The sequence below is a fragment of the Ranitomeya imitator genome, chromosome 2 (assembly GCF_032444005.1).
Source record: "Ranitomeya imitator isolate aRanImi1 chromosome 2, aRanImi1.pri, whole genome shotgun sequence".
Lineage (NCBI taxonomy): Eukaryota > Metazoa > Chordata > Amphibia > Anura > Dendrobatidae > Ranitomeya > Ranitomeya imitator.
The window spans coordinates 367817514-367830434 of NC_091283.1; the positions used below are offsets into that span (position 1 = coordinate 367817514).

A 12921-nucleotide genomic window follows, 5' to 3' on the forward strand; every position below is an offset into this window, starting at 1 on the left:
AGCTTTTTCCTCATCATGTATAACCATTCTTTCCTCACTATTTTTTAAGGGGCCTACATTTTCAGTTTTTATTCTTTTACTATTGATATAGTTGAAGAACAGTTTGGGATTAGTTTTACTCTCCTTAGCAATGTGCTTCTCTGTTTCCTTTTTGGCAGCTTTAATTAGTTTTTTAGATAAAGTATTTTTCTCCCTATAGTTTTTTAGAGCTTCAATGGTGCCATCCTGCTTTAGTAGTGCAAATGCTTTCTTTTTATTGTTAATTGCCTGTCTTCCTTCTTTGTTTAGCCACATTGGGTTTTTCCTATTTCTAGTCCTTTTATTCCCACAAGGTATAAACCGCTTACAGTGCCTATTTAGGATGTTCTTAAACATTTTCCATTTATTATCTGTATTTTTATTTCTGAGGATATTGTCCCAGTCTACCAGATTAAGGGCATCTCTAAGCTGGTCAAACTTTGCCTTCCTAAAGTCCAGTGTTTTTGTGATTCCCTGACAAGTCCCCCTAGTGAAAGACAGGTGAAACTGTACAATATTGTGGTCGCTATTTCCTAGATGCCCGACCACCTGCAAATTTGTTATTCTGTCAGGTCTATTAGATAGTATTAGGTCTAAAAGTGCTGCTCCTCTGGTTGGATTCTGCACCAATTGTGAAAGATAATTTTTCTTGGTTATTAGCAGAAACCTGTTGCCTTTATGGGTTTCACAGGTTTCTGTTTCCCAGTTAATAACCGGGTAGTTAAAGTCCCCCATAACCAGGACCTCATTATGGGTTGCAGCTTCATCTATCTGCTTTAGAAGTAGACTTTCCATGGTTTCAGTTATATTTATGGGTTTGTAACAGACCCCAATGAGAATTTTGTTACCATTTTTCCCACCATGAATTTTGACCCATATGGACTCGACATCCTCATTCCCTTCGCTAATATCCTCCCTTAAAGTGGACTTTAGACAAGACTTTACATAGAGACAAACCCCTCCTCCTCTCCGATTTTTACGATCCTTTTTAAACAGACTGTAACCCTGTAAGTTAACTGCCCAGTCATAGCTTTCATCTAACCATGTCTCGGTTATTCCCACTATGTCAAAGTTACCTGTAGATATTTCTGCTTCTAGTTCTTCCATCTTGTTTGTCAGGCTTCTGGCGTTTGCGAGCATGCAGTTTAGAGGATTTTGTTTTGTTCCAATCTCCTCGCTGTGGATTGTTTTAAAAATGTTCTTACCTCCTTTCTGAGTATGTTTTCCTGGGTCTTCTTTGATCGAGTCTAATGTTTTTCTTCCCGTCCCCTCTTCTTCTAGTGGTAACTAATTTTTTGGGAAACTCAAGAGCGGGTAACTATGAAGTATTGGTGGAAAATCTCAACACATATAAGGATCTTGGCTGTAACGTCCTTAAAGATTAATTTCTTACATTCGCATCTAGACTTCATTCCACCAAACTGCGGAGCAGTGAGTGACGAGCACGGTGAGAGATTTCACCAATATATTGAGGCTATGGAGAAAATATGTCAACGAACATGGAATCTATCAATGCTTGCAAATTACTACTGGACAATTGTAAAAGATGATCCGATGCAGGAGTACAAGAGACAAGCAAAAAAGAGTTGTCACTGAGTTAGGACCAAATTTTGTAGTGCAATTTCTGAAACTGTTTATAATTCACAATAGTGTTTAGACATGTTTTACTTATTGGAATTGTTGCTAAGTTTCCTTTAAAAAAATATCAGAAAATTGGCATGACTAAATATTCTGCATCTTTATGTTTGCAAAAATAATGTTTTAAGGTACTGAAAGCTTCATGCATTAATAATATGTAGCAGTAAAAGGAAAACTCTTTGATATCATAGAAACAAGAGCCAACTAAAAAATTTCAGTCAGATTTGAATTCATGAAGTCAAAATCATTAATAAATGGCTCAATTCATAAATGAACATGACAGCTTTTGAAAATATGGAGAACAGTGTAATTACCAGGGAAATACCTGGTGCTGTTTTTGAACATGGGCATCACATTAGCTTTGCGTCAGACATGCGGTACAGTACCAGTCACTAGAAATCTCTAAAATATTATTTAGAGGACCCCAGCAATAACTGAGCCAAGTACCTTAAGTATTCTTAGATGTAGCTCATCTTGACTTAGCTTCATTTGGACCATATCTCCTTAAAGGGAACCTGTCACCTGAATTTGGCAGGCTCTGTTAACGGTCTGATGGGTGGTGTTTTCTGTTCTTTCATGCACCCCTTTCTTTCCCGCTGGCCGCAATATTGTCTTGAATTTGATTGTTTCCTCCATAGTACACGCGTGCGCAATGCAATTTCACCTTGCGCATGTGCAGTATGCTTTGCCCAACTGCGGGCAAAGCCGAAAAGCATTAGTGTGCATGCGCCGGGGCACTATGTCCCGGAACACAGCGAAATACTTCCGGGACATAGTGCGCCGGCGCATGCGCACTAATGCTTTTCGGCTTTGCCCGCAGTTGGGCAAAGCATACTGCCCGTGCGCAAGGCGAGATTGCATTGCGCACGCGTGTCCTACAGAGGAAACCTAATCAAATTCAAGACAATATTGCGGCCAGCGGGAAAGGAAGGGGTGCATGAAAGAACAGAAAACACCGCCCATCGGACCGTTAACAGAGCCCGCCAAATTCAGGTGACAGGTTCCCTTTAACCAACTCCCCCTCTCAGCCAAAAATCCCAGAAAATGGTGTATGCTCAAATAAGAATAAAAATTTGAGCAAAAGTGTCAAAACTCAAGTGGGATTCCCAGGCCTAGTGAGTTAAGGCCTCCCAGAATCACTTTGGGCTTTTAAATTTACCAAACCTACTGGTATAAATACTGGAGGGCCAGTATTTCTACCAGATGACTATGAGCCACCTGGCGCTCTAACAAGCGCACCATACCCACTGGGGTGGTCCCACACCTAAAAGCAACCTTTTTGAAAGATACTACACTTGATCTTAGCGAAAAGGCTTTACATCACTCCATAGCAGAGCCAGAATGGCGATTTTGTCTTCTTTATACGGTATAAAGAAAAAGGGTTATAGTAAAAACCAATACGATTACAGTGACGCCCAATTTACAACATTTTATATATGTTACTTGCACAAGTAAATCACTTGTCTTTTTTGTTGTCATGGAAGAATACAAATATGCACATATTCTTTTACGTATTTATTATTCCCACAAGGTACCTGACCACTCAATGACAATAAACTGCCCTATTTACATTGTGCAGTGCATTTTCCAGTCTGTCAGTGTCAGCCCTCATTCAGAAGGCTGTTTATTTCACGTTTGTAAAAAGAACACATACGTAGTCTGAATGAGGCGGCTCCGCTCCGTACAAGTTGTAGCGGCACGACTCCGCTCCGCACACGTAGCAACACGGCTCCGCCCCGAAGTCATAGCCACATGGCTCCACTCCGCACAAGTTGTAGCCACACGGCTCTCCTCTGTACATAACGTGCCCACACAGCTCCACTCTGTACATAACGTGCCCACACAGCTCCACTCTGTACGTAACGTGCCCACACAGCTCCACTCTGTACATGTCGTACACACACGACTCCGATTCAAACACGCGGTACAAACTGGCTCCGTACCTTACACAATCTACAAATGTCACTCGGCTCAGTGCTTGTCATATACACGTGGCTCTGACTAGCAGATGTCGTACCCACGACTCGGCTCCATATACGCTGTTCACATGCGGCTTAGCACCGTACATGTAGAAGATGCGCAGCTCCGATCCGTACACGTCATACACACATGGCACCACTGTACGGGTCGCAACATCAGTCCGTACATTACATATTGTACACATGCGGCTCTGCTTTGTACACATAGAAAACATGCATCTCTGCTCCGTACATGTTGGTCACACGGCTCCACTCCGTACACCTGGTACACATGAGGCTCCTCTCCGTACACCTCGTACACATGCAGCTCCGCTTTGTACACCCCGTACACACGTGGCTCCGCCACCTCGTACACATGGCTCTGCTCCGTACACCTCCTACACACACGGCTCAGCTCTGTACACCTCATACAGATATGGCTCTGCTCTGTACACCTCGTACACATGCGGCTTCGCTCCGTACACCTCGTACATATGTGGCTCCGCTCTGTACACCTCGTACACACGTAGCTCTGCTCTGTACACCTCATACACACGTAGCTCTGCTCTGTACACCTCATACACACATGGCTCAGCTCCGTACACCTCGTACACACACGGCTCCGCTCCGTACACCTCGTACAGACACGGCTCTGCTCTGTACACCTCGTACACATGCAGCTTCGCTCCGTACACCTCGTACATATGTGGCTCTGCTCTGTACACTTCGTACACACACGACTCAGCTCCGTACACCTCATACACACACGGCTCCGCTCCGTACATCTCGTACACACACGGCTCTGCTCCGTACACCTCGTACACACACGGCTCTGCTCCGTACACCTCGTACACAAACGGCTCCGCTCCGTGCACCTCATATACACACGTGGCTCTGCTCCGTACACCTCATACACACACGGCTCCTCTCTGTACACCTCGTACACACACGGCTCCGCTCCGTACACCTCGTACACACATGGCTCTGCTACATCCACACTGTAAACCCCTCCTGACCCCACACATAAACTTCCCCTCATCCAACACCATGACAACCAGCACAGCAGAGTCCTGCATACACTGAGGCCCCTGATCATGTGACCCCTGACTCCTCCCCTCCTGTGACCTCATCACAGGTCCTGTGTGCACAGAACAGCCATATATGTGGTGTGCGGCTCTGCAGGTGGAGGTAGGTGCTGGGCTGAGCCACAGCTTTTCAATCTTTCATCTGCTGTATGAAGGTTTGTCTTTTACTAGTTGATGATGATTTTCTCCCTGACTTTCCCAGTTTTTTTTTGAGGAGCAGTTGGGGAAAATATCAGGAGTATTAACCCCTTCACGGCTTATGACATATAGGTCCGTCCACGTTCGTCTTCCTCCCTTTGATGCAGGCTTCGGGGATGAGCCCGCATCTTCCCAGCACGTGACAGCTTATCTGATCCTAACACCTATGGGTGGATTCGTAATACACCCGTGGCTGTTAACATATTAAAGGGACACTGTCACCTGAATTTGGAGGGAACAATCTTCAGCCATGAAGGCGGGGTTTTGGGGGGTTTTTGATTCATCCTTTCCTTACCCGCTGGCTGCAATATTGGATTGAAGTTCATTCTCTGTCCTCCGTAGTACACGCCTGCGCAAGGCAATCTTGCCTTGCCTTCAGCCTCCATGGCTGAAGATTGTTCCCTCCAAATTCAGGTGACAGTGTCCCTTTAAAGAGACCGATGAGCCCAGATCCAAGAGAAGAAATGCTATTAACATTAGAGATGAGCGAATATGTTCGGCAAACGATCGCCGAATCCGAATTGGCCATATTTGCCGCATTTGAGCCGCATGAATGGCCACAGACACAATGTGAAAAAAGTCTTCCTACAGCAAAGCTGGTCGAAACATCAGATCCATTTACACAATACAAATGTTGATTCTATCACAGTGACTCCCCTAGAACAAATACCGATTTCAACCAGAAACAGAAAATCTGTTTAAATCCAGTGAATCTTATTGGATATACAGGCTCATGAGTCTATATCCAGATGGACGCAATGAAACTCCGGAAACCGTGTAATCCCCGAGTTTTCACCCCCGAGAACTCTGAGCCATGATACAGGGGGACAACGGAGAAAACCTCCTCCTCAAGAAGGCAATGCTCACACATCCATTGGTAGGGGTAAAATTAGAAGCGTCTTTTGCAATTTGAACCGCTATTCTCTGAACGCTCTGTAATTAGGGACACATATCTCCAGTAGTTCTCCACAACCCAAATATTTGTCCCACGGGGAGATATAATGTCCAACCAGACCTCATCCCAATTTGAAATCGGACAGAAACATCTTAGGCTACGTTCACATTTGCGTCGTTGGGCGCAGCGTCGTCGACGCATACCGACACATGCGACATGCGCCCCTATCTTTAACATGGGGGGCGCGTGGATATGCGCCGGTATGCGTTGTATTGCGTTTTACGACGCATGCGTCAATTTGACGCACCAGACAGGGCGCGGACGACGCTACTTGTAGCGTTTTCCCTGCGCCAAAATTCATGAACATTACTAGTTTATGTCAACGCATGCGTCAAAAAATGCAGCGTTGTGATATGCGTTGTTGGTTGCGTCGACGACGCTGCGCCCAACAACGCAAATGTGAACATAGCCTAAGAACATATCCTTTTGTAAAACAGGACACAATACCCACCACTTGCTATTCACTATCTATTATTTGCCAGCCAAATCCAATGCGTGGCAAGTTACGGGTAAATAAAATGAATATAGTACAATGGTTAGAGATTTAATCAAACCAATGTGACAAAACAAAAGCCAAAAATTACGGTAGTTCATCTAAAATTCATGGTAAGAAATGGCACCCCCAAATGCAGTTAGATACATTCACCAGTAACTTATTCAATATATGTCCATATATCCTTTTTCCCCATTTCACTCCATCCTATTTTGCTTAGGCTACATTAGCATTGCGTCAGGCGCAGCCGCGGCGACGCGTGCGTTATGCGCCCCTATATTTAAAATGGGGGCACTTGGACATGCGTTGTCTTGTGTTTTGTGACGCATGCGTCATTTTTGGCGCAAGTGTCAGGGCGCAGAGGACGCAGCAAGTTGCATTTTTTTTACGTCCAAAATCAAGCCAAAAATGGACGCATGCGTCACAAAACAATGCGTTTTTGCATGCTTTGTGCGTTGCGTCGCCGACGCAACACACAACGCAAATGTGAATGTAGCCTTATAGAGAACTAACGAGCGACAGCAAAAAGTAGAGATCAGTAGATTAACAAACAAAAATATCAATAAAATAAAAATTTCCAATAAAAATAAATTAAAAAAATATAAATTTATATACTAAAAATATTTAACTTTTCAGCGAAACAATTAGCCAATAATGACGAAATAAGATCCCGTATATATTTAGCTTCCTATAGATTCTGCACTATATTGTTAATAGCATTTCTTCTCTTTGATCGGAACTCATCGCTCAGTCTAAACAGATGGGTTTTCACAAGCAAAACATGAATTGATTCTTTCAAATGAGAAAACGCACCCACAATTGATGAGGATATCTATAAAATACCTCACAAGTCATGTAGCTCTAATAACCTGATGAAGGCTCTTCTGAGCAGAAACGCGTAGTGAACTAATTTCATGCTTTTAATGCTTTTTTTTTAATTGGTATTTCATTTTTATTCATGTACTCCCATTTTTTTTGGCTATGCAGCATATTTTTAGTGTCTGCAACCTCTTGGAATAAATTATTTTACCCAGCGCCCGGAATGCATTTTTTACCTTTTCAGTTAACAGCTGGAGGTTTGTTTTAAATATGACGACCAATTGGGATCCTACCTGCTAGATGGATGTGCCTCTGAAATTCCCCCTCTGTTTGCATCCACTTGGATTTGTGGTTACGCCGGGATGAGCACATTTCCATGCTTCTCAGAGGAGCGGCGTACCATAGCGAAGGATCCAATCCATCTGCATAGCTCAGTTTAGTGTTCATCCCTCCCAGAATCCAGAATAATGGAGACGCTATGGGTCTCGGAAAATGGCGCCATTTTTTTTTTTTTACAAACTTGTGGATTTTTTTCACCACTTAAAGGGAAGGTGCCACATTTTATTTTTTTGTATTAAAAATGATTATTTATATTATTTTATTTTACAACCTTATCTTGCCATGTGGTGTGTGACACATCAGACGACACATCATCAGACACATCCTGTTTCATCTATGAAGGAGGGACTCTGAAAATCACAAAGCCTATTTTTATAGGGCCATCAGGCAGCCTTTACTATTCTTAAAGGGCCAGCAGTCATCCCTCACTATTCTTAGAGAGATATCAGCCGGCTATGCTTTGCGGTTGACATTATTAAACAATGGGTCTCCTACATTATTATTGCTTGTGCAGTGATTGGCAGGGCTGCAAAAAAAATGTGGACACCCCCCAATACCCCTTTGAAGAGGCGTACATGAGGGCCTCCTGAAAACAATGTTCCCATTATTAGGAAGTGGGTCTCCCATAGTGTTTGCCTATGCAGTGAATGCAAGGGCTGCCAAAAAGTTGGAGGCACTTCAATGCCCCTTTGAAGGGACGTGGAGGAGGGCATCATAAAAAATGTTCCCATTAGAAAGCAGCGGGTCTCCCATACTTGTAATGCCCATGCACTAAGTGTACGGGCTGACAAACATTTACCCCTGGGGGTATACATGAGCATACTGTCTGACAAATTGTTTTTATAGGCATCATAGACACCCTTTAAAAAAATGATGTGGGTTTAGGCTTGGCTATACACTCACCGTACACATCCCACTCACTACGTATATAGAGAGCCAACAGGTTTCAATTTGCTCTACAGTCACAACCATCACCACTTTTGGGACTGTTTGATAACCCCATGTTCCCCCGGGCGTAGCATCCAGGAATCACTCCTGGTGGAAGCAAAATAAAATAACTAGATACCAGCGTTTAACCACTCACTTTAAATTAATGTCGAAACAAACATTCATTATGAATTGACAAGTACCAACATCCAGGGCCATATTTATAGTTTTTGCTGCCCTAGGCACTTTTCGTGCTGCCTCCCTCATTGGTGAGTACGACTAATGCAGACCCTGTCGGCAGTGACTTAGGCTACTTTCACATCAGCGATTTTTGCCATTTGCGGAAGATCCGGCAGTTTTTCCGCATCTGCCATGTAGCAGATCACTTACGGCAACACAGCGTTCGGCCTCACTCATTCCCTGTGGGACTTGCGGACATGTGCGGCACTTGCGGTTTTGCCGCGATCCGGAAAATGTGGTACTTGCAACAATGGAAAAAAACGCTGCTAGCAGTGTTTTTTTTTTTTTTTGTCTCACCGCAAGTGCAAAACCGCAAGTGCTGCACATGCCCGCAAGTAGCCATCACTACCTGTACCTGCACCTTGCTAGCTCATCCCTAACCATCACTCCCTGACCTAAAACTACACTATAAAGCTTTAGAGAAACAATTTATTAACAGACATATTCCAATGATAATGAGGGCTCCAGGCTACGGCGTAAGTGCATTGTTTTCCCTGTGGAGGGATTCAAGAAGACAGCCACCACAGGCGGCGCATGTGCAGACTGAGATCGCATCTGGACCAAGATCCCAATCTCCGCCTTCAGTGGCCCACAGCTTCAGAAATATGGCCGACAGGAAAGCAATGCACTCCACTTAGCTCTTACCGCCAACATCGAGCCCACAGCATTGCACCGCTGTGACACCCCCTCCTCCCATTCAGGGCCCGCTGCATTGCCCCACTTCTGCCACTGCAGACTTCCAGAGGAAGGGACTCTGCCTCCTGTGATCCTGTTTACAAGACAGGAGACCACTATTACTGGACCAGGGACGCTATTAGAGGGCAGGGACATGTGTATGCACACACACATACATACACTGCACAGGGGGGCACAGTATGCGCGCACACACACATACACTGCACAGGGGGGCACAGTATGCGCGCGCACACACACATACATACACTGCACAGGGGGGCAAAGTATGCACACGCACACATACACTGCACAGGGGGGCACAGTATGCACACACACACACACTGCCCAGGGGGGGCACAGTATGCGCACACACACATACACTGCACAGGGGGGGCACAGTATGCGCACACACACACTGCACAGGGGGGGCACAGTATGCGCACACACACACACTGCACAGGGGGGGCACAGTATGCGCACACACACACACTGCACAGGGGGGGCACAGTATGCGCACACACACTGCACAGGGGGGCACAGTATGCGCGCACACACACACACACTGCACAGGGGGGCACAGTATGCGCGCACACACACACACACACACTGCACAGGGGGGCACAGTATGCGCACACACACACACACACACACACTGCACAGGGGGGCACAGTATGTGCACACACACACACACTGCACAGGGGGGCACAGTATGTGCACACACACACTGCACAGGGGGGCACAGTATGCGCGCACACACACACACACACTGCACTGGGAGGCACAGTATGCGCACACACATACACTGCATAGGGGGCACAGTATGCGCACACACATACACTGCACAGGGGAGCACAGTATGCGCACACACACATACACTGCACAGGGGGGCACAGTATGCGCACATACATACACTGCACAGGGGGCACTGATCATGCTGGTGGTGGTCAGGCTGGTAGTTTTGCTACCCCTGCTGAAGCTGGCCTGGCAGATGGTGCAAATGGCCTTTTTGGGGTTATCGGCAGAGTCTTTAAAAAACAACCCGACTTGGGAAGACCTAACGGTTGGACTGGCAACTTCCGTTGTGTTGGTGTTACGGAGAACAGTTACCCGCCTTCTATCTGCAACCACCACCCTACTTCTTCCTGCCTGTTGGGGTGCTACGCCTTCCTCCCCCTGTGTGCTGTTGTCCTCGCTCTGCATGTCCTCTTGCCACCTTGTGTCAGTTACTATATCGTCTATCACCTCGTCTTCCACTTCCGCACCCTGGTCCTCCTCCTGACTTTCTGGCAATTGTCTCTCATCATCGTCAACCTCTTGTGACACTTTCCCACCGTCGCCCTTGTGTGACCGTGGCTGCTCAGATATTTGGGCATCGTTACATGCTGTCTCCTCTTGCCCCACTTCAAGTGGACTGGACGAGAGGCCCGAATCTATAAATAGAAAAGTGAATAGCTCTTTGGAGTGTCTAAGTGTGGGATCAGTTGTCGCCGGCACTCGGCATGGTGGGAGGAAGGAGGATCTGAGTGGGGTATATGTGGTCCAGACTCATGGCTACTGAAACTTGACCATGTGGAAGACAGGGTGGTGGTGGCAAAATGACTGGAAACATCTGCTATCTAACCAACAACCTTTTGACACTGCTCTGGGTTCAATAGTGCTGAGCTGTGATCCCCTAGTAATTTGTACCGGAAGGTCGGGCGAGAAGATGTAGGTGTTTGCTGTGGCACAATTTCAGATTGCCCACGGCCTCAGCCTTGGCCTTGCATGCACCATCACATTTAGTTCTCCATCCCTTGCCACGCACCTTGCCCATTTTAAATGGAGGACAATATTTTCCACGTTCACTACCAATGGCTGAATTTTGAGCGAACTTATATGTGACCCGTGTGATGAACAAACCACAGTTTTAAATAGATGGCCTGTAGGTAGCTATTTTTTTTATTTTTTATTTACATAGATTTTTATTAACAATAAACAAAAAAGAGAAAACATCACTTTCTCATCCACATTTCAATATGTTACATACACCTTCTCTTAATTTTAAGAATCCCCAACATACCCACAACAACCCCCCCCCCCCCCCACAGGACAGCTCATTCCAAATCTAAACTCCCCTGAGGCCACCAGTGCCTCAAGTAGTTCTCGCCTATCTGAAGCCTATAGTTCCCAACTTCTATTACTCCTCATCCCAACTCAAGCCATGGAGACCACATTTTATTAAACATTTCTATTTTCCCCCGTCTCTTGTAAACACCTTTTTCCAGCTTTAGACCATGTTGTACATATTGAAGAAATTCCCTCCTCGCAGGTGGTTCTGCCTTTATCCAGTTCCGTGCTATCACTTTCCGGGCCATATACAGTAACCTAGCAATTGCAATCTTCCAGGTGTTGTCCACTCCTACTTCATCCACATATCCCAACAAGCATATTATCGGATCTCTCAGGACTCTACATTTATACGCTCCTTCCACGCGACTCAAAACAACCACCCAAAAAGCGGCCAGTCTAGGACACGTCCACATCATATGATAAATTCCTGCATTCTCACTCCCACACCTCGGGCACTCAGAGTCAGCACGCAACCCCGCTTTATGTAACACTTCCGGAGATTTATATACTCTGTGCAAAATATAGAGCTGCGACAACCTATACGGCTCACTCAATGACAATCGCGGAACCCACTCCAGCACCGATTCCCAGGTTTCATTCTCCACCGGGCCCAAGTCCCTCTCCCACTTAGCTCTAGCCTTTATGGGAAAATCTAACAGATGCGTGTGCATAAGGTCCTTATATAGGGTGGAAATAACTCCCTTTGTAGTCCCGTCACCACATACATACTCCAATACTATGTCCTCCTGAATCCCGATGTCAGTACTCTTATTTTGAGCTCCAAAAGCATGTCTCATCTGTGCATACTGATATTCTCCTGTGGGCCTCAGACCAAACTCTGCTTGTAATTGGGAAAAGGACTTCAACACTCGTTGTTGGACTATTTGGTGTACAAAGCAAATTCCTTTAGTCTGCCACTCTATCAGACCTCCCAGAGCCGCAAATTCCTTTAAGTTATTGTTAGACCATATTGGTGTAAATTTGGTTAACCCTGTAACCCCCCCGAATCTGCCTCAATCTGTTCCATAATTTACGTATCAGAAACAGGGTTGGATATAGCTTCCCCAATGCTCCCAAGGAGCCGTCCTCCAAGCATTGTATTACCGGGCGTCGGCCTGTCACCCCTTCCATCAGGTGTTGTACTGCACTGGATGACGCCTCCCGCGCCCAGCCCTTCAAATGCTGACTCTGGGCTGCAAGAAAATATATTTCAGGGTTGGGCAAAGCCAAACCACCATCTTCCTTGGGTCGCTGAAGCGTCTCCAGGCTAATACGTGGGTATTGTCTCCCCCATATCAAACTTCTAAAGAGGCCATTAATCTGTTGGAATTTCCCCCGTGGGATCCAAATTGGCGCGTTATGCAAAACGTATAAAATTTTAGGCATCAGGACCATCTTAATAAGATTGACCCTTCCAACCACCGACAAATGTAACTTATTCCAAGCATCTACCTTTGCCTTGAGCAC

The 12921-nt window shown here is 45.7% G+C and overlaps 1 protein-coding gene across 1 annotated transcript in view; it reads left to right on the forward strand.

Moving 5' to 3' along the window:
* The first annotated feature begins 4758 nt into the window (after positions 1 to 4758).
* Positions 4759 to 12921, forward strand: part of LOC138663919 (zinc finger protein 773-like) — a 41914-nt gene continuing 33751 nt past the window's right edge. The window contains exon 1 of the mRNA XM_069750293.1: positions 4759 to 4802. Within this exon, the coding sequence (XP_069606394.1) occupies positions 4776 to 4802 (27 nt within the window). The 5' untranslated portion in view covers positions 4759 to 4775. The remainder of the gene's footprint in view (positions 4803 to 12921) is intronic.